The sequence below is a fragment of the Ictalurus punctatus genome, chromosome 19 (assembly GCF_001660625.3).
Source record: "Ictalurus punctatus breed USDA103 chromosome 19, Coco_2.0, whole genome shotgun sequence".
Taxonomy (NCBI): domain Eukaryota; kingdom Metazoa; phylum Chordata; class Actinopteri; order Siluriformes; family Ictaluridae; genus Ictalurus; species Ictalurus punctatus.
The window spans coordinates 20,921,438-20,944,269 of NC_030434.2; the positions used below are offsets into that span (position 1 = coordinate 20,921,438).

General features: G+C 40.3%; 1 protein-coding gene across 9 annotated transcripts in view; it reads left to right on the forward strand.

Moving 5' to 3' along the window:
* The window catches only part of shank3b (SH3 and multiple ankyrin repeat domains 3b), a 37,730-nt gene extending 19,007 nt beyond the window's left edge, over nucleotides 1-18,723 (forward strand). For 4 of the 9 annotated variants that reach the window (XM_017494562.3, XM_017494563.3, XM_017494561.3 and 1 more), the window contains 17 exons: nucleotides 1,831-1,998; nucleotides 2,117-2,233; nucleotides 4,565-4,642; nucleotides 4,792-4,858; nucleotides 6,933-7,191; nucleotides 8,766-8,929; nucleotides 9,590-9,703; nucleotides 11,349-11,424; nucleotides 11,798-11,880; nucleotides 12,000-12,124; nucleotides 12,218-12,353; nucleotides 12,471-12,551; nucleotides 13,796-13,932; nucleotides 14,076-14,178; nucleotides 14,337-16,212; nucleotides 16,415-16,444; nucleotides 16,892-18,723. In XM_017494562.3, the coding sequence (XP_017350051.1) occupies nucleotides 1,831-1,998; nucleotides 2,117-2,233; nucleotides 4,565-4,642; nucleotides 4,792-4,858; nucleotides 6,933-7,191; nucleotides 8,766-8,929; nucleotides 9,590-9,703; nucleotides 11,349-11,424; nucleotides 11,798-11,880; nucleotides 12,000-12,124; nucleotides 12,218-12,353; nucleotides 12,471-12,551; nucleotides 13,796-13,932; nucleotides 14,076-14,178; nucleotides 14,337-16,212; nucleotides 16,415-16,444; nucleotides 16,892-17,477 (4,200 nt within the window). In that variant the 3' untranslated portion in view covers nucleotides 17,478-18,723. Of the gene's footprint in view, nucleotides 1-1,830; nucleotides 1,999-2,116; nucleotides 2,234-4,564; nucleotides 4,643-4,791; nucleotides 4,859-6,932; nucleotides 7,192-8,765; nucleotides 8,930-9,589; nucleotides 9,704-11,348; nucleotides 11,425-11,797; nucleotides 11,881-11,999; nucleotides 12,125-12,217; nucleotides 12,354-12,470; nucleotides 12,552-13,795; nucleotides 13,933-14,075; nucleotides 14,179-14,336; nucleotides 16,213-16,414; nucleotides 16,465-16,891 lie in introns of all 9 variants that reach the window. The other 5 variants (XM_017494566.3, XM_017494567.3, XM_017494564.3 and 2 more) reach the window with 5 other exon arrangements.
* The last annotated feature ends 4,109 nt before the right edge of the window (nucleotides 18,724-22,832 follow it).

Consider the following 22,832-nt stretch of genomic DNA (forward strand, 5'->3'; position numbering starts at 1 on the left):
AGCTAGCAAAAATTGGCAGCAAGTCAAATTTTAGCTAATGGTAAAAATTGGCTATTTACAGTATATTTTACTTCTTCTGCAAACTACATAATGTTAGCTTTACATATGACTAGCAAAGAGAGTTGCTTTAAAACAAAAATAATCTAATAGTTTTAAAAATGTAATAAAAGATACTTTTCACATCAGAAAGGACATTGACCTCATTTTACAGGTTAAAAACATTTCGTTTTACTTTTTAATACTCGAGTACATTTAAACAGTAGCTGACTAGGCTTTGTGTTTACTTTATGTCTCTCACTTGAGTAGATTTTTGGATGGATACTTCCACTTTTAACTAAATAAGATTTAAACACATTATCTATACTTAGTATATCTTTAAGTATGAACTTAGTACTATTACCACCTTAATGTGAAGAGTGGCATAACTGACTACGTTTGCATGCACATTAATATTGCGATATGAATATGATGTCAATATTCTGATTAGTATTGAGTCATGTAAACAACGCAATCTGATTAAGACAATATTCTGATTAGTATTGAGGCATGTAAAGACCGTAATCTGATTAAGACAATATTCTGATTAGTATTGAGTCATGTAAACAATGCAATCTGATTAAGACAATATTCTGATTAGTATTGAGGCATGTAAAGACCGTAATCTGATTAAGACAATATTCTGATTAGTATTGAGTCATGTAAACAATGCAATCTGATTAAGACAATATTCTGATTAGTATTGAGGCATGTAAAGACCGTAATCTGATTAAGACAATATTCTGATTAGTATTGAGGCATGTAAACAATGCAATCTGATTAAGACAATATTCTGATTAGTATTGAGGCATGTAAAGACCGAAATCTGATTAAGACAATATTCTGATTAGTATTGAGTCATGTAAACAACGCAATCTGATTAAGACAATATTCTGATTAGTATTGAGGCATGTAAAGACCGTAATCTGATTAAGACAATATTCTGATTAGTATTGAGGCATGTAAAGACCGTAATCTGATTAAGACAATATTCTGATTAGTATTGAGGCATGTAAAGACCGTAATCTGATTAAGACAATATTCTGATTAGTATTGAGTCATGTAAACAACGCAATCTGATTAAGACAATATTCTGATTAGTATTGAGTCATGTAAACAACGCAGTCTGATTAAGACAATATTCTGATTAGTATTGAGTCGTGTAAACACCGCAATCTGATTATCTGATTCAGATTAAGACAATAGTCTGATTCCATAGGTATTTAGGAATGGTAACTCAGGCATACTTACAACAACCATGTATACAGGAATATTCAGATGCCTGTACACACATAAACATCGCATTTCTTAATATCATTGCAACCGGAATATAGACCTTAAAGGGATCTGATGTGCATGTCATTGTAGTTATTGAAAAAAGGTGTTTAACATAGAAATAATATATTAGTAAGAGGCATGTTGGTGTGATTTCTAATCAGATCATCTCCCTTTACGAACTGAGCGTATGCCAGCGGCTCAGCTCAGTCAGTTTCCTAATGACATATATGTAAAGATTTCACGTCAATATTTTAGTAGTAGAAATGACTAGCTGGCTGATAGAACAACAAAAGTCTTTTTTTGTGCTTTTGTGTGTTCCTTCATCTCTTGTTGTGTTTCTCCACCCACATCAGCGCAGACCCATTCATTGCCACAAAAAATGGCTGCAAAATTACACCCAACCAAATTACCCCTACACAGGTGTTATAGCATGAATTTATGCTTGTCTCTGAATGAAAACAGAGCTCTTTGTTTCTTTCTTTAAAAAAAAAAAGTTTTCTTCCTCACACTCTGTAGACCATGTTGGATCTAGGAGCATCTCCGGACTATAAAGATAGCCGTGGGCTCACTCCTCTGTACCACAGCGCTATGATAGGGGGCGACCCGTACTGCTGTGAACTGCTGCTGTATGATCACGCTCAGCTCGGCTACAGCGATGAAAATGGCTGGCAGGAGATCCACCAGGTAACGCGCACACGCACACACGCACACACACGCACACATATATACACACATCTATACGTTCTTCACTGTACCTGCAGCATTAGGGGGACTAAAGCACGGGGGTGGTGTTGATCTGCAGGCTTGTCGACACGGAAATGTGCAGCACCTCGAGCACCTGTTGTTCTACGGAGCTGAGATGAGTGCGCAGAATGCCTCAGGAAACACAGCGCTGCACCTGTGTGCGCTCTACAACCAGGTACAAACACATACTGTGTACATACAGTACATACATACATGCAGTTGAGGTCATAAGTTTACATACACCTTGCAGAATCTGCAAAATGTTCATTCAAAAAAAAAAGAAAAGAGAGAGATCATAAATTTTTTTTTATTTAGTCCGGCCCTGAATAATCTATTTCACATAACAGGTGCTTACATATAGTCCAGAAGACTATTGCTGGGCAGAAAAATTCAAGCATTGTGATTGCGATATGTTTTTATTCAATTTATGTCATTCAAAATGCCATTTTGCCTTGAAGACATTTGGCACTATTATACTTCCATAATAAAGTTGATACACTCTATCAAGTGACACGTGAAATTGACATTTTGTTGTAATTTTCACAATTTCAATTAACAAAAAAACAGATCAGCACATGGAAAAAGTAAGTACACCCCTACATTTATCACGCCTTCAAATGCATAAAATTATAAACAGGTGTTTAGGGTGTGCAGATGGAAACTGTCTTATTTATACCGCTCTCATATCTAGTGTCTGGTGTTCCCTTTGCTATTGAGGTGTGTGGTGTCATCATGCCAAGATCTAAAGAGATCTGTAAGGCCTTCAGAAAAATAGTTGTGGATGCCTATGAATCTGGCAAGGGATTTAAAAAGGTCTCCATATTATTTGAAATACGTCATTCCACTGTAATATTTTAAATGACTGCCAATTAGTCCAGGACTAGCCATCCCAGAACATTCATCCCAAGAGCAGACTGTCTGATGCAAAAAGAATTCCAAAATTTCATTACTGGATGTGCTACTAAGTCTTGCAGCTGTTAGTGTCAAAGTGTGTGCCCCTACAATCAGAAAGAGATTGCACAAATTTGACTTTGCAAGACTACAGTTTGCCAGTGAGCATATAGGCAAAGACCAGGCCTTTTGGAATAATGTGCTTTGGACAGACGAATCAAAGATAGAGTTGTTTGGCCACAGTAACAGCTTTTCAGGAGAAGCACCTCATACCAACTATGAAGCACGAGGGTGGAAACGTTATGGTTTGGGGTTGCTCTGATTCCTCAGGGACTGGACAGCTTGCATTCAGTGATTCAAATATGAATTCTGGTTCATATCACAGAGTGCTTGAAGATTGTGAGGCCATCTGTCCAAAAGTTGAAGTTGAACCGAAAGTGGACCTTTCAACAGGATAATGATCCTAAGCACACTAGCAAATCCACCAAGGAATGACTCAAAAAGAAGAAATGGAGGGTTATGGAACGGCCTAGTCAAAACCCGGATTTGAATCCCATTGAATTGTTGTAGGGGGGTTTGAAATGGGCAGTACATGCAAGAAAACCCTCAAACATCTTGCAACTGAAAGAATATCGCATGGAAGAGTGGTCAAAAATTCCAGCAAGCCGAGGTCAGAGACTGGTGGACAATTATGCAAAACGCCTACATGTAGTTATTTCTGCTAAAGGGGGCAATAGTAGCTTCTGAGGCTAAGGGTGCATGTACTTTTTCCACAGAAGTATATCACATCTATTGATATTTCTGTTGAATAAATGATTGAAAAAGCTCATTTTCCTTGTGGTTTTGCTCAAGTGTATCAACTTTATTAATAGGCACTGTTTCAAAGAGGATCAAATGTTTGCTTGTCTAAAAATGTCCAAAAAAACAAAGTCCTCTGTCCTGAAGACTTTCCCATGTTGGAAAACTTGGAAAGTTACAGCTTTACCCCTGACTGTAACAAAGTGCTGACACTGGAGACTCCTTCCAAAAATAAATCCCATCTCACAGAAAACCATATCAACAATTACACACATTTAACAACAACAAAAAAATGTATGTGATGTGTCCACCATAGAAGTCCCTCTGTTAGCTGTTACTACAGAAATGATAACATATTAGAATATTACCGAAAATGAATCAACACCTTCTGACCAATTAGATTCAAGAATTCAACAGCACTGTGGTATAAACTGTTATAATTAATAGCCTGATTAATTTTATAGTCATGTAAATTTAATGGGTTTAGCGTAAAGCTTAATCACTTGAGCGTAATAAATGATGTCAGCTTGTGTCTAGTGCTGTTGTATGAAAAAAACATAATGTGGAAGTAGTTTTGGTTCTTTTAGGTGGAAAATGACGTCATGACGTCAAGAAATAAATAGGATGATGTTTGCATAATAGAAAAGAATTATCAATTTTGTGCAGTCAATCAATCATAGTTAGAGAACCCCTTCTTTAAAGCTGTGTATATGCCTTTATCCTTGATCCTACACCAGTGTACCCTCTCCTCTCTCCCTTCTCTCCACACTTCTGACCTTCACCTCTATCCCATCCCGCTCGTTTCCCGTCTGTTTAGGACGGCTGTGCCCGAGTGTTGCTATTTCGAGGAGCAAATAAAGACATCAAGAATTACAACAACCAGACAGCATTCCAGGTAGCCTGCCTTGAGAAATGTTTACTTTTGTGTGCCTGTCGGATTAAAAGAATTAAAATAATAAAATAACAATTTCATGATTGTGGTTTTCCAGCACATAATACAATTTAATTTAAAAAAAAAAAGTTTAATCTCGGATACACCTGTAGGTGGCCATCATCGCAGGGAACTTTGACCTGGCTGAGATCATCAAGATCCATAAAACCTCAGACGTAGGTAAGACATACTTTGACCTTCTTTACCTCACTAGAAGCTCTTGTACCATGAGGTATAAAAAGTGGTTCCTACTCCTGTTGAATTGATTGTGCAGATAAAAAGCCGTTCAAAACCTTTGGTCCAAGTTTCAGTAATGCAGTTTGTATGAAAATAGAAATGGGGCACCTTTTATCAATATCAAATATAAAAACTCAAACATGTGATTATCTGATCAGATCTGTTTTAGCCCCTCTGTCATATTTTCTTACTCAGTCGTACTCATGCTTGCAACTTCGAGTGCTGTGTTTATGGTATCTATTCAATTTAATATCAATGAGCAGGTGCAATTTTTCCCAATGGATTGGATTAAATCTTCAAAAATTGGCTGTATTACATTTGTACTGCTTATATTACATCAGACATTTAATCCAGCCCAGATGCTAAAACATTTAACTGTAATTAAGTTGCTCCATTTAAAGAATAAATGATAGCACTTAATTTAGATAGACTACTCTAGACAAACCGGCTATAGACTGTCATGAAGCAGCTTATCAACGGATTCTTAACATGTCAACAAATGTCTGTCTGTCTTCTAATAATGGCATATATTAAATCGTTAAAGTATATATTTAAAGTACACTATTAAATGCCTGTAGTCCAGCTATCACTGGGTGAAGTGGGATTTATTAGGCAGCAAGTGAACAGTCAGTTCTTGAAGTTGAGGTGTTGGAAGCAGGAACAATGGACAAGGATCTAATTGACTCTGACAAGGGCCAAATTTTGATGGCTGGACGACTGGGTTAGAGCATCTCAAAAATGGCAGGTCTTGTGGAGTGTTTCTGGTATGCAGTGGTTAGTACCTAACAAAAGTGGTCCAAGAAAGAACAAACGGTGAACCAGCGACTGGTTCATGGGTACACAAGGCTCATTGATGTGCATAGGGAGTGAAGGCTAGCCTGTCTGGCTTGATACTACAGAAGAGATACTGTAGCACAAATTGCTGAAACAGTCAATGCTAGCTATGATAGAAACAGGTCAGAACACAGTGCATTGCAGTTTGCTCTGTATGGGGCTGCGTAGCTGCAGACTGGTCAGAGTGTCAAGTGCTGACTTCTGTCCACCACAGGAAGTGCCTACACATTTGGCATCGGAATTGCAACGCAAAATTTGAAGAAGAAGAAAAAAGAAGCCTCAGCAAAATCAAGCATTTTTGGATGCAACAATCACAAAAAAAACTGCACAGAGATGTTGTTATATAAAATAAACATCTGACCAATTAGATATGAGAACTAAACGTTGCTGTTGTTCAGACTCAGTTGATGGGCTGCATTTAGAAAGTCTATCAATGATTTGTTGACTGTTGGTAAAGTCTCGAAAATGGATTAAAGAAAGTTTTACAGAATAATCTAATGTACGTACTTTGTTTAATCTCTGCTTCAATAATGTATCAGACATTATACCATCATTATACCGTGTCTATAATCTGTGTGTGTTCTCACTGTAAATCTCACTTCTCCTCCATGTGATCTTAATGTAATCTGTGGGTCATCTGTTTGTAATCTCTATATGGTCTGTTTGTGTGTGTGCGTGCGTGTGTGTGTGTGTGTGTGTGTGTGTGTGTGTGTGTGTGTGTGTGTGTGTGTGTGTAATGACGTGTTTTCTGTGTATTCTCTGTATCCTGAAGATTTCTCTGCTCAGTCTCTGGGTTGTCCATGAATCTTTTCTGTAACACCTGTTCAATCCCTTTGCACAAATTTTAATTAATTAATTATTTACTTTTTTTTTTACAATCTCTTGACTACTAAAAAGGGCATCATTTTTAATGTCTTGAGACGTTTTTATATTGAAGTTAATATCATTTACTTCAAATGACTGAAGGGTGAAATCGTGAACCAGTCAAGGCATGTTTGAACAATGCCCAGATGTGTCATAAACCTGTCATAGTTGTTGATGTGTGTGTGCGTGTTGTAAAAGTGTGTTACCTGCATGCTTGCCATCTCTGCTAAATGTCTGCCGGAAACCTCAGAGAATACACAGACGTTCGACTCTGTGTATGCGTACATGACCATGAGTCGATGGTGTGTATGTGTGTGAGACTGTCTCTCTGTTGCAGTGCCTTTCAGGGAGAGCCCCTCATACTCGACTCGGCGCCGTGGGGTGTGTATGTCACCACGCCGCTCCCTGATGCGTTCGGCCAGCGATAACGCACTGGACGAGAGTCTGCCCGCACCCTCGCCAGCCCCTTCACTACACAGCCTGCCCCCGCTGGAGCCTGATAACACCGTCCCGAGCCCACATAGCCCACAGGGGGGACACACACGCAGCCTCAGGAGACACACCCGTGGCCATCTCAGGTACTCTTCATCAGGGGTTATCAAATGTTTGGCCCCTTTAACTGGAAAAAAGTATTCAAATATTAGTGTCAATATTTCAGTGTGTACAATAATACAGTATTTTGTATATTTATTGGAGCTGTAGAGCTTTTTAAGAAGAATAAGAAGCCTTTATTTATCACATATACATTACAGCACCGTAAAATTCTTTTTACGCATATCCCAGCTTGTTAAGATGTGCTCCTGGAGTAGAGAGGGTTAAGGGCCTTGTTCAAGGGCCCAACAATGGAAGCGTTGCAGTGCTGGGTTCAGTGATTGAACCCCCAGACCTTCTGATCAGTAACTTTCCACCAACAGAACACATTTAACCTAAATTCACATTGGATTCAAATGGATGTTATTTATAGGCCTACTTGTTTTTATGAGTTACTGAGGTTTGGATTAAACCCATTCCATACCTGATGATGGTGTCCCTGTTCCAGGGTCCCTGGTTCAATCCTGAGCTTGGGTTACATGTTTCACATGTTCTCTTTGTGCCTGTGGGTTGGCTTTGGGTTCTCCACTCTCCTCCCATCTCCCAAATACACACCAGTAGGTAGACATGCTAAATTGCCCTTAAGATTTCCACTGGACACATGAAAGTGGACACATTACAGTATCAATAATGCATACATTGACTCAAAACCTTTTGACCTCCAACTTTTGAGTTAAGGCTTGTTAAAATTGTATTAAGTCTCTAGACCTATAATTATCATATAAGTTCAATGATACTTTAAAAACTACAGTATGATTCGCAATATCACCATGTTAGGGCTCTCACTAGTTCAATAAAAAAAAAAAAAAGATTTTGGCCCAGAAATTCACTTTGCCCCCATCTGAATCAGATCTGCTTATATGTAAGTTTTAACAGAGGGCATGGAGTCGATTCAGGGGATTCAGACTTTTCAGTGTTTTCATTGCAGTTGCATTTCAATGCACAGGCAACAAATTGTCGCTTTAAACCAATCAAGCAGGTTATTATCGGTGGCTTAGCGGTCAGCACGTTTGCCTCACACCTCCAGGGTCGGGGGTTCGATTCCCACTATGGCCCTGTGTGTGCGGAGTTTGCATGTTCTCCCCGTGCTGCGGGGGTTTCCTCCGGGTACTCCGGTTTCCTTCCTCAGTCCAAAGACATGCATGGTAGGCTGATTAGCATGTCTAAAGTGTCTGTAGTGTATGAATGGGTGTGAGAGTGTGTGCGTGATTGTGCCCTGTGATGGATTGGTACCCTGTCCAGGGTGTACCCCGCCTTGTGCCCGATGCTCCCTGGGATAGGTTCCCTGTGACCCTGAAAAGGATAAGCGGTATGGACGGATGGACATCTCTATTATGAATTGTGTAGAGTTAATGAATTGGTGCCAAATTTATTCCCACCTCACATCATTTCACTGTTACAAGCTTTTAAGGATCTATAAAATCTACTGCAATGTTATTCATGATTTCAGGCATGCATCTGTTAGGGTGTTTGGATAACCTTTGGATAAAAGCTGCAGGTCTGATACATCATGTGTGTGTGTATATTTGTGTGTGTGTGTGTGTGTGTGTGTGTGTTGCAGCCCTGGCAGTCCTGTACAGAGGGATCCCAGTCCCCCTGCTGTATCGCGAGGGCCAAAGCGGAGGCTCTACAGCGCGGTGCCTGGCCGTACCTTCATCGCTGTCAGCTCACACACTCCGCAGGGTGAGGGTGAGATCACACTCAACCGCGGGGAGAGGGTCAAAGGTCAGTCTGTCTTACAGTATGTTAGGGGCATCTGTATCTATGTACAGTGTTCCAAAACAGGTTGCCAGTGTAATAATGAAATATACTGCATATAAAACCCCAAACAGCTACAACAGGATTAGAGTTATTCTGTAAATTGCATAGATTTACTGAAAACCTAATGAAAGTGCATAATGTAACTTACTTGTGTAACAATAATTTGCTTATATACAGCTTTATTATTATAAGCAGGGCAGTCATGGCTCAATGGTTACAGCTGGGTTTTTAAGGCTGGGTTTTTTACTTAGCTTTTCCTGCTTCAGGGACGCCGTAGCGTGGCTGCGTTCTGAGCCCAACTTCATTCCAATCTGGTATATGTGAAGAAAATATTTGCACATATATATTGAAAATATATTGATATATATGAAAATGATAATGATAATGATAAATAAGGCTGTATACCTTACTTCTTATCCTATTAACCTATTAAACTTCCAGTACCCAGACTCACATTCCTCACTTTTGTTATTTGTAAAAGTGATTAAATAAAATGTTCAATAACAATAATTCATGTATTTTAAGGGGTTTAATAGGTCACAGGATTAGTTTTTTCTCTGAGATCTGAGTGCAATCTTAATAAAATTGGGGAAACCATATTTGATGACCCGATTTCTCTCCTAGTGCTGAGCATAGGTGAAGGAGGATTCTGGGAAGGCTCCGTTAAAGGACGAACCGGTTGGTTTCCTGCGCACTGCGTAGAGGAGGTTCAGCTGAGACAGTATGACCCACGACTAGGTTAGAACATATATACATACACACATCTACAATAGTATGTCCATGTTGCATATTATGCGCTTGGGGGAAAAGTGGAGTTGTAAATGAAATTGGCCAGAATTTAACAAAGATTTTTTTTTTTTTTTTAATTTACTTCTTTTTTTTTTTACTTTAACTTTGATTTTTAAATCTGGCTAAGCATTCAGATATTATTCAGATAAATATTAGCATATCAAATAGTTTTCATTATTGATGTCACGTTAAGTCAATCCCCTTTGGTTTTAAGCTTTTGAAATGTGCATGAAGAAATGTAGAAAAAAAATCTGTGTGGAAAATACTCTTCACATGGTGAAATTTTGCATGTTTCTCAACCAGAAGTTCTGAAATCTGGTTACTTACGAAAGTGAAAAAGGAGAAAACTGCATCTAAAGATTTTAATCGCAATTCTACTGAAAGACACCAGCACACTGATCGTCTAAAAGCAACTGCTATATATTGACTTAAAAATAATAAACACTATGTCTCTCTTTATAGCGTTTCTGCAGCCATGTTTTTTAGGCTGGCTCCTAACATGATCTTTGAAAAAATAGTCCACAAGACACAATAATAACTGAATTTACACAAATGAACCATTTCAGAAGTTTATATGGATGATCCTGGATGGTGTTTTGTGAGAGTTGTTCACGAGTCCCTTGTTTGTCCTGAGCAGTTAAACTGCCCACTGTTCTTCAGAAAAATCCTCCAGGTCCTGCACATTCTTTACTTTTCCAGCATCTTCTGCATATTTCACAACTTTCCAGCAGTGTTTATATGATGTTGAGATTCATCTTTTCACACCGAGGACAACTGAGGGACTCGTACACGACTATTACAAAAGGTGTACACATTCACCGAAGAAGCCAACACGATATATTAGGAGCCAGGGGTGTGTAAACTTTTAAACAGGATGATTGGTGAAATTTTTTTTATTATTTTGTCTTCTGGGAAACTGTAAATCAGTCCGTACAGGATTTAGCAGAGTTTTTTGTGATTGTTGCGGTGAAAAATGCTTGAATTTGCTGCGGCTTTTTGCGCAATTCTTGCGGAAAACTACTTGAATAGGGGAAATTGCTGCTGCAAGAAATTTTTTCGCATTGTCTTTCACAGTGATGTTTGTTGGTAAACGAGACCTTTTAGCTGTACTCATGTTCGGTGCGTGTGAATCGAAGAGGGCTTGGCAGAATGAGTGTTGTGATGCTGTAACACGACACGCCTTGGCCCAAATCTGCGGAAAATCTATGGCAATTCAGAAAAATTGCAAGCTCCTGCAAATATTCCCGGCGTTTCCTTGATCATGAAGTCGCAAAATCCTGGAGGGACTGGTAAATATCTTATGTAGCTTCTGAAAGGCAGTACGAAATAAATTTTAAAAAATTGATCTTTAAACAAAACCTCAACTGTAGGTTATAGACAGAAAAATCTGTTTTAGTCTAAACCTGATTTTTCATCATTTTTGGCTGCTTGCCAGAATTTAGCCACAGGTGATGGATCCGATGGATTTTCCCAGACCACCACACATATACAGTAGTACATGTGGTTGAATTCATGCATTAATTGTTTAACATATACACATATCATGATTTAGTATTCAATACGTTGTCACACCTGAAATGAATTTGTTTTGCAGAAACAAGAGAAGATCGCACCAAGAGGCTTTTTAGGCATTACACTGTTGGCTCCTATGATAATTTTACCTCCTACAGGTACACACTCTCTTGTTTCACTTCTCTCTCCTCTTCTCTTCCTATATTTTGGTTTGGAACATGTACTATAGTGCAGCCTGCAAACATTTATAACATGGTAAATATCAGCTAAAAAGCTTGAACACTCATAATTCACTGTACACATGCTTGATATTCGGAATCAGTTGGAATCGATGCGGTTGGAATCAGTTACACAGATGTTGTTACACAAAGAACAGAAAGACAGTATTTCCGTGAAAGATATCAGAATCTTACGCTTGTGATCGATTTCAGGGATCTTATACTCAGTAGCTAAGCAGATCTCACGCAGAAATCAAGCATGAAATATCAGAAGATGTCAAATTCATGTCTTAACACTGACTTGTGTCCTCAGTGATTATGTAATTGAAGAGAAAACTGCCACGCTGCAGAAGCGAGACAGTGAGGGATTTGGCTTTGTTCTTCGAGGGGCAAAAGGTAGTGTAAATGTAAATGTATGCTACTCTCAAGGTGCACACACACTTCCATATGCACACACATGCCTATTATATGCCAATTGTGTCATGTGTGCATGTGTGTGTGTTCTCTACTACCAGCTGAAACTCCAATTGAAGAATTCACTCCGACTCCTGCGTTTCCTGCGTTGCAATATCTGGAGTCAGTGGATCTGGATGGGGTGGCGTGGAGGGCAGGGCTACGAACTGGGGACTTCCTGATCGAGGTGAGGAGCTGTGGGATTTAAAACTGTTTACTGAGCCTGGAAAATTAGTTTGTAAGGGATTTTAGAATAAAACCAACTGTCTGTGTGACTCAGGTGAACGGGGTCAGCGTGGTAAAAGTGGGCCATCGGCAAGTGGTCTCTCTGATTCGGCAAGGTGGGAGTCGTCTTCTTATGAAAGTGGTGTCAGTGACGCGGAAACCTGACACCGGAGATGTTGTTCGCAAAAAGGGTGTGTATCCATATACCACAAAACACCACATATACAGTCATAAGATCATAAGAATTCCACTCTGGAGTGTTACACTGTGTCTCTTTATGTCGCTTTTTTGGTTTGATGGCCTTTCAGCTCCTCCACCACCCAAGAGAGACCCCAGCACAAGCCTAACCCTGCGCTCCAAAAGCATGACCGCAGAGCTAGAAGAGATGGGTAAAACACACACGCGCACACACACGCACACACACACACACACACACAGGTCTAAAGAATGAGTCTTGAATCTTTTAGCATAATCATTAGCATCATTAATAAAATTCCAAGCACTTGAAGGAGCCAATTTGAACTAATTAGCCTATATACAGAGGACACAAGCTTGGCATAATGACAGATTATATATGGGAGGTAACAGATGTCTACATTATAGAAAATTCCCATCATATTGCCATAATTATCACCTCCTGAATGTGGGATTTAAATGGAAGTTCATTAGTACATTATTGCTATCTCATTACAATTAAAATTTAATGGGTTTCCCATTGGAATACGAGATTTTAATGGGATCCCTATTCCATTTTTTGCAGTTAATCTTTAATGTATAATAGACATTACATTATATCACCTTATGCGGATCTATAACATCCATAGAATGTGTCCATAAGATGCTTTGGGGTTTATATGCTTTTCATGTGAATCTCACAGGCATTCTGCACTTTAGGTCCTCTATCAAAATTATAGCAGTCTGGCCTACTACTACTACTACTACTACTATAATTACGAGGAAGAAGAAGAATATCTGTAGCTGATGAGTTGAATCAGGTGTGATAATTGTGGTAAAATGCTAAAAATCTGTTGTGCTCTGGTCTTAAGAGGGTCAAGGTCAAGTCAAGATCAAATACAAATGAAAGTCAAGATCAGGAGCAAAAGTCGTCAAATTCATTTAAGGCCAGACCTTCGACTAGTTGGCTTCATTCATGTATTATGCCAAACACTATGTTTTTTAGAAGAAGGAATTACTTCTTGTCAAACTTTGACAATAGTGTAATATATGGTAGTGCAAAAAGTGAACCAAGCATCAGTTATTAGTTTCAATGTTCAGTCAGTTAGTTTCAATTGATTCATGTTGATTCATCCCTGCTTCTTACCTACAAGCCTCAAGGAGAAGAAGGGGAGGTAAGCCAAAACATTATGAGACTGATTCAGTGTGCTGGGGGTATTTACTGTGGTGTACTGTGTGATGTTAAATTGTATGTGTACTGTATACATTGTGATCATACACATGTATGGCATTGTATTCCTTATTTTGGACTGTATATATGGCTTGCAATGGCATCAAGGAAATTTCTGTTTGTGCTTAAATGTGTGTTTTGTGAAAAAAGCTTTGTGAAATGTCTGTTTGTTTCAAAAAGTATGTCTTGAAATTTCTTTGAGTGTGTGTTTACGTGTGTTCCTCACAGAGAAGTTGGATGAGATGCTGAGTTCTCCAAAAGAGCCCGTTGTGGTGATGAGGCAACGGCCTTCAGACCCAGACTCCAGAGCAGCCACTGTGAAACAGAGACCAACCAGCCGACGCATCACACAGGCTGAGATTAGTGTATAATACACACTCATATGCATATCACATTGTTCATATTTATTTCAAATGATCAGATAAATGTAATACTTAATAAATGTAATACTTAATAAACTGTGTGTGTGTGTGTGTGTGTGTGTGTGTGTGTGTGTGTGCGTGTGTAGTCTCTGTTGGAGAGGCAAGGGATGCAAATAGTTCCTGGAGTGTCTCTTGGGGTGGATAAAAGTCACATACAACTGCATGGGATGACCAGAACCAAATCATTTGGTAAAACTATGAATATAGTTACTGTATGTGGGCACTCATGCACATGATCACATAATTAACCTTCTTGCAGATGTCTTATAGTCTCAAAAATGTTACTTGTCTAGTACAGGAAATTTATTCATGCTTCATATCTGATGAACATAATTCATTTTGTTCAGGTGCACCAGAAGATGAAAGAATATCTGCTTTAATTGGGGAGCATCGCTTTCCAAGAAGCTCCTCAATGACTGACAGCTTCCGACAAGACAGTATCCCACCCCCTCCACAAACTGCACCTCCTCCCCCTCCTACACCATACTTCTTGGAATCAGGTCCTCCCCCATCTTTCTTGCCTCCTCCGCCCCCAACACGTGCAGCCAATCAAACCCGTTCAAGCTTCCGGCCAGGTGCAGAACCCAAGCTTCACGGTCCTGTCACAACGGACCGCCAGAGAAAGGCTCGTTCTATGATTATCCTTCAGGACACCGCCCACCTTCCAGTAGAGCCCGCCCCCATTCCCAGGCCAGCAACACCTACCTCTGGGGCAGCTCCTCCTGAGCGTGGTCGTAGGCGTGGTCAGCCTGTGGAGAACCCATATGCCAACGTGGGCCGCTTGAGTGCAGTCTATACCCCTACCAAGCCCCAGCGCAGGAAGAGTCCACTGGTCAAACAAGGCCAGGTTGAGGAGGGCACAGCTGCCCAGGCTGGTAGGGATCCCTCTCCCTTAGGAGGAACTCGGATTCCACACAGCAGCCGAGCAGAGCAGTTCCAGCAGCAGGTGCTCTCTGAGAGGGCTAGGATTACACCTCCAGGAGCTCGTCGCAGGACCAGTGTGTTCCTTTCTGTTGAGGGAAGTACCACCGAACCTCAAACCACCCCTTTACTATCCCAGTCACATTCAGTGGATGAGCTGGCTGAGCTGCCACCTCCAGCACCCATGCTTTCTCCTGGTCTGCCACCAGGGGGTTCCACATTTATACATCCACTTACTGGGCGTCCTTTGGACCCCTCCTCTCCATTAGCACTTGCTTTAGCTGCAAGAGAGCGTGCACTCAGTGGCCGTACTACACCCACTCCCACACCCACTCCCTCACCATCACCCACTCAGGGCAGAGCAGTGGAGAGACCAGAGACAGAGGGAGGAGTCACACCACCTGCTGCTCTTGAGGCCTCACCTTCTGATTCCTGGAGGGAAGAGCATGTCAGCATCACGACAGAAACTGCTAGTCAGGTAACAAATGGCAGCCCTGTATCTGGGCGAAGTTTGGAGGAGTCCATGGTGCCACCAACTGTGCAGATCGTCCAACCAGCATTGATTGACACAGAGCACAGCCAACCAGTAGTTCCACCTTCCATGCCTTCACCTGCCCCAACCCTCTCAAACCTGGCAGGGCGGAGCATGACCATGAGTTCAGAGGAGGAAGCAGAGCCCTACACAGTCACCTTGCCCCCTGCGCTTCTCTCATCTAGTGATGAAGAAACCAGGGAGGAGCTCCGCAAGATTGGCATAGTCCCACCTCCTCAACCCTTTGCCAATGGCCTTCTAATAAAGGAAACGCCCAAAGTTACTATCAACATTTCTCCAGGGGCATCTCCAAGGCCTTCTATAGCAAAGATCTCCGGCAAAGCAAGTGACTCCACGGCAGACTCAGGCGTTGAGGACCCCCACATGGAGACCACTAGTACTGTTTCCACAGTCTCCAGCATGTCCACTTTGTCATCAGAGAGCACAGACTCTGCCCACGCCAGCAAGCCACGTTGCGGGGTGGGCCGCGGCCGCCCCGCCCATCTCAGGGACCCACTGCTTAAACAGTCGTCAGACAGTGAGCTGCTTCCACACCCAGCCAGCACAGGCCCCGTCCGCCCACGCTATCTGTTCCAAAGACGCTCTAAACTCTGGGGAGAGGAGCCCAGGGCTCAAGTGGGCATAGGTGATGATAGCAGGCCTGCTGCAATGGGGGCAGAGTTGCTAAGTAAAGATACGCATTCTCTAGGGGAGGAGCCACCAATGGGAGCACTTGACCCTGGCAGAAGGTCACCAGTAGGTGGCGCCAGGTAAGAAGCTACTGTGAGTCTCAACTAATTTCAGACACTTACCCTAAATGGGTCACACACCTGCATGTACCACAGCAAAGTCTTCTCGACTTTTGAGCAACACACCACCACTGAACACAGCTATTAGTGTTATACAGGTTTCGTTTACACACCTCACGTAAGCACATAACACAACCTTATGTGTCTCTATATGTCCTTGCAGATGTGAGGAGAATGGAGAAGAGAGTAAATCGTAGGTTTTTAGCTCTGTGGGTAAAAGACATCTCTTCGTCCAACTAACTTTCACTAAAATTCCTTATTGCATCATTACTTATAGCTGCAATTATCATGCATGGCTTTTATTAAAGTATATTAAAGCCATAAATTGACTAATTCTAAGCTTTCTAAGTTTAAATCATTGAATATACTGTATACTGTATATTTGCAGCCAGGTAAGCCTTTTGGTAAATCCCTGAGGTAGGTTTTAGCTTCAGTCTAATTTCAGAATTTGTTTGTAAATGGGAAACCATAAATAGAACTGCATACTAACTGTTCTGCTTACCGCACTAACTGTATACTGTCTTCGTATAAAGATATTATACTGTCAAAAGTAATGTCTTTTCCTGCACTTGTGACTTACTTCAGGATTTTGGTTTCATTATTTAACTTGCCCTCCCAAACCCCTGTTTCTACCTGTCAGACTCTTCAGCAGCCTTGGTGAGCTCCACACCATCTCACAAAGGAACTATGGCACCACTTTCACCATCCGCCCAGGCAGCCGCTACCCAGTAACCCGCAGGACACCCAGCCCGGGGGCCACTCCAGAGCGAAGTGAGCCTCTAGGGCCAATGCGTGCATTTGGTCCCCACCATCACCACCATCACCACCATACCATCCTCAAGTCCTCCAGCCTGAGCCTCCCCCAGGAGCCCAAGGAGGTGCGCTTTGTCATGCGGAGTGCCAGTGCTCGTGCCCGCAGCCGCTCCCCTTCCCCTTCACCCTGTGCCTCCCCCTGCCCCTCACCGGTCCTGGGCACTCCACTTCTGGCCCTGCGGCCCTTCAGACAGCGCCCTCTTGCACTGTGGAGCAAGTATGATGTAGGCGAGTGGTTAGAGAGTGTTGGACTAGGGGAGCATCGTACCCGCTTCATAGAGCATGAAATTGAAGGTGCGCATCTACCTGCGCTCACCAAGGACGACTTAGCTGAATTGGGGGTGACACGGGTGGGGCACCGGATGAACATTGAGCGTGCACTCAAACAGCTGTTGGAGAGCTCAGGAGCTTAATAAATTCTAGAGAATAGAGTTAAATAAAGCCCTTGCCAAATTGTACCACAATTACTTGCAGGCCAATAGCCAAACTGGCTAAATGTTTCCTCAGCCTCGCACAGGCCCTCCCTCATGACTAATCCACTTGATTAAACACATCCAAGCACAATCCCAAAGCGTAAGACCTTTACGCTATTTAGTCACAATTGGTGTGTAGTCTGTAGACCTGTTGTGCTGTGTTTGAAAATGATTTGATTGATGGGCCACATGCCCGAGACAGGATCCATCTAGTCAGTGGGCTGGACTGGCATGGCTGCTTTATTGCAAAGAGAAGAAGTAAGGCTCTCAGTACTTCACTGTTGGAAGCAAAAAAAAAAAAAACAACACTTATACCTTTTAAAGCCAATGCTTCCAAGTGCCCAGGGTTTACAATTCATGATATTTATTCAGTCTTTTAGTCCAAAATGCCTTGCAGGAAACTTAGAATTTCATACAACAATATACTGGATGGGGCTTGTAAGTGTACAAGTGACAATCTCCCCTTAAAGGTGCACTATGTGGATACAAATTCTAAGCAAACTTTTGCTTTTTCAAATAGGCCATAATTAATAATATGAGCTAATCTTTGTGTGGATGTTTGAATTGTTTCCACTATTACTTATCATTTAATCTGTCTGTGATTTTTGTAATACTATACTCATGTATTTGTAGCATCAATGAATTCATTTGATAAGGAAATAAAGGAATAAAGGCACGGAATAGCAAAATGTTCATGAAGATGTCGAAGCTAAAAATGTCAGTGATCATCAATTTTCAGTGATTTATGATGATGATCAGTGTAACAATCCAGCATAATGCACCTTTAACCCTGAAACAACATTTCATAATACAAGTGTGGCCTTGAGATAGTACTGCCGCCATCTAAATTTGATAAAGAAGAGTATTTTCAGGAATACAGTCAGTTTTATATGTATATGATATATATGGGCATACATATTCAAACAAAAGAATGTATGAGTGTTAAATGAAATATGAGTCTTATGCCCTGTGTGTGTTTATTTTATCATATTTTATCTTTGTTTCGTTAAATATGAATTAATAGCATAAGCCCAATCATAGTTACTATCTCCCCCATAGTATTCCTCGTGATTTCTTAGATCGGAAATATTTGCAGTAAAGAAAACCTTTCGTAAACTTAGGAAATGAGTTGAAACACCGCTTATTAGTTTTTGTCATTTATGAATAAATGTGAGGTGAGATTGTATATTGAGTATTTATTTTCAATTAGAGAGGCACTTAAATACTATGGGGAGTTGGTAGCAGTTTTGTTACCTTTTTGTGTTCTGGATGGATTAACAAGGTGTCATGGTTTAATGCCGATTTGTAAAATTATTTGATTAATAGATTATTCTTTTGTGTAATTGGGAATTGTTATAAAACTGGCTTTGGTTGAGTGAAAAGTTTATGATACTTAAGGGCTTACAATCATGCTAATCGTGTTTATGATGCACATGTGGACTGACACGATTGTACACTTTTCAAACGAAAGATGCTCGTATGTGTCACTGATCAATAAACATCTAAGAGGCAGTTTTTTAAATAAATTACAAGAGCCATAAAAATACCAACAAGCCGACATGCAAGCTTTCAAGTACAAATTCTGATAATAGTAAAAAGGCTTTCATTGTAATGCTGTGAAAACATCTGGGGCCTAAGCTGCCCTAAACACTGCCTTTGATGATGTCCAAACCTAGCACATTAATGCGCTTTAAATTTAAATCCAGTCTTTATACAATAACCAAAGTAATTGAACGTTTCAATAGTGGCTCTGTAACCAGATCCATTTAATCATAATGTTAAACGCGAGTTAAATTTCACGTCTATCTGTCGCCAGAAATCTACCACGTAACTCAAGCGACTCACACTTGCCTCTCATCCAGATGATACATTTGCACAAAGTGGAGGGTGCTACTTTTTATAAGCCATTTGCATAGAACACTGCTGTTCTCCCTTGCGCTCTCGCTCTTTCTCTCTCTCTCTCTCTCTCTCCTGTCCTCTCTCTTCCTATCAGATGCACAAACACATCCCACTCAAGCACAGAATGATACACAGCTTCATCAACGGTTGACAGCACCCAGTATGCAGCTGGCAGTCTCAGTATGGATGTAATATCCATCAGGGTATAACAGGTCTTGAGCGTGTAAGAGCTGTTGAGTTGCTAAAGCAATGAACTACTATGATGACTGGTCAGTGTGTGGCACCCACTCACTCAATTTAGGAACTACAAGGACCTCTTCCTTTGACGTTTTGATGTTTTTATTTTTTATGTATTTGTTGTTGAATTCAATTCAGTAATTTGAAGTACGAAGTCTGACCATGTATGCTTTCAAAAGAATATTGTACCCAAATAATAAGTTGACATATTTATAAATTTATTGCTCATGGCTATGAGAGTGAATCTGGCACTTGATTGGTCCTGGATGAAATGAAATGAAATGTAATGAAAGAGCCTGGCCATTTCTGTGTTGTGTTCATCCACCTTTATGCTTCGAGTCCCGGACTGCCACGAAACTGCACTTGACATCACTTGATGTTTAGCCAATAAGCTGAATCTAAACGATTAGATGGAAACAAACACGGTGCAGTGTTATGGACATCCGAATATGTGGAAGATACTCTAAAGCAATTACAAAACAAAAAGCAAATTCAATGTTGATTATTCTGTCTGTGTAGTTTATCATGTGAGGTTTAAAAGGTGTTGAGAGATCAGGAATTTTCACTCGAGTACAGTTTTACCTAGATGCAGATGTAAGCATAAGCATAAGGAAAACATCACAGCCTTCCAAAAATTCTCAGTTTCTATCCGTGTGGAAGGTGTTTAAGTTTAAAACGTAACCACATGCCTTGTATGACAGTGTTTTTGATAAAGGAAACATGATGAAACCTTGGTGACAAGTCTGAATGCATTACCCCTTCATCTGAAAGAAAACAAAACACAGATTCAAGCAAAAGGATGTCTATGATGATGCAGGATGAGTCACTGCTTATGCTGTTCTGGTCACATATTTAAGCATTTCAGCCAATGACTGATGAGTGGGTCATACTCAGAGAAATCAGCAGTATTAGAGCAATTCTCAAACCTATAACAGTCTGTACAGCTTGGTTTATATTGCGCTCAGATATGGGTTGTTTTTACACTGACATTTTACATTTACATTTATTCATTTAGCAGACGCATTTATCCAAAGTGACTTACAAATGACTTACAGATGTTTCTATTATTATAGTCATTGAGTAAGGCTGCTACCCACTGTAATCTAATGAATTGTGTCACAGTTTTTGAAAACCCTTTATACATGCATGTGATTTAGCCACAGGTAAACTTCTAGTATGTAAGTCTGACAACCTTCAAAAGTCAATCTAGATTTAAAGATTCAACTGAAAGACACCAACTCAATGAGTGTCTAAAATCAACTGCTGTATGTAAAGAATAAATCACTCATGGCTGTGCTGTTATAGGAAAATAATCCACTCGACGAGTGATGTGATGCAGCCCGTAGTTGATTTTCCTATAACAGCGTTTTATTCCTCTTATACCAAATAAGTTTAACACTGATTACAATTTAGTAATGAATGACATGCCAGAAATATTACATTCACACACTCATTCACACCCAGGGGCAATTGTTTTTATATGTATATGATATATATGGGCATACATATTATGCCCTGTTTGTGTTTATCATATTTTATCTTTGTTAGATTAAATATGAATTAATCTCCCGCATAGTATTCCTAGTATTCCAGTCATTCACACCTAAGGGCAATTTTAGTGTAGACATTCCACCTAACAGCATGTTTTTGGGAAGAAACCAGAGAACCCACAGAAAACCCACATGGACACAGGGAGACCATGACAAACTTTGCATAGAGAGTAACCCGAGCTCAGGATCCTGGAGTTGTGATTTGGCAACTCTACCTGTGCCACCCATGAGGAATACAGTGTTCTGTATTGCTTTAAATGAAACACTGATGATGGTTTGGAGATGGACTGTGTCATGCTCAACTGAAACCAGGCTCAGAAACACACTCAGACCAGTGACATGGCAAAAATATCATAATACTTCAGGATAATTTAGTTACACATTATACGTATGATAATACTGAGGGACATCATGGTGACGCAACGGTTCGAGTTGCCGCCTCAGAGTTCCTGAGATCCTCTGGAACCCCAACCTCGATAACATGCCTACTGAAGATGAATGATGAATGAATGTATTCCACATAATAAGCCAATGCCACCTCTACATTTAGAGAACATTTAAACTCTCTAGAATTTCACATACTCTCCAGTGTCACTGAAGGTTGTGTCCTATCAATGTGAGCTTGAGAGACAGATTTCTTAGTTCCTTTCTACCCCTGTAAATATAAGTAATGCTAACAAAGTGTTCAGAGCATGATTAAGACAACTGGGTAAAAATAAGAGCATTATATCAGTCATTTCTTCGCTGGGCTTATACTATTTGGTTGTTAGTAAAAACTCCTTTTTGACTTCATTCCAGCTTTCACATATTTAGCACTTTGAAAGAGTCAAGAGCTGTGGCCAGGAAGCTAATGTGGCTCAACCATTAAAGGTACTGTGTCGAGCCTCATCTTAGTTTCCTATTCATAATTGCATTTTATGCCTGAAGATTTGCATAGAAGATAAATAGTGTTTACAAAACCAATAAGTAGGCAATGAGTAAATTCACCTTACTCTTCTTCTTTTTGAAGCATTGACCATTCACTCACTTGAAGAAATAAATCAAGGTTCAAGCTCTTTTTTCCTCTGTGTAAACTTTAGCTTGGTGTAAACTTTATTTCTTCACTATGTGTAGTTAGTAGAAGTATTAGTATTATACCGTTCCCCTTTTTTCTGTAAATCAGGAAAATTATGACAAATAGGAAACATCTGGTGGATAGCATGGGTGTTGACCTCTAGCCCCCCAAACTGTCTAAACCATAGGATGCATCTTCTATTCTATACCATAGACATTAGAGGTTGAATAGACTGGTTAACAAATACATTCACTAGACACTGCTGTGGGGATGTGAGTTAGATGGTAAAGAAAGCAGTTAATGTGCTATGTTACTCTGAAAATGTTTCAGAGTAGATTATGCCAATTCTACAGTCAGCTGCACAAGACTACCCTGGGAAAACTGATTTTTTTTTTTTTTTTTTTTTTTTTAGCATTTTCCTTGCTTTTATGAACCTTTAACACTTTGTATCACTTTGTATGAAGTGGAGAGGTTTGTTTTTAATCTCACTCCCACCCGCTCCCAAAGGAATTCCTCCTGCAGTTATTTTTGTTGCGCTTTAAAGCTAAATAAAAC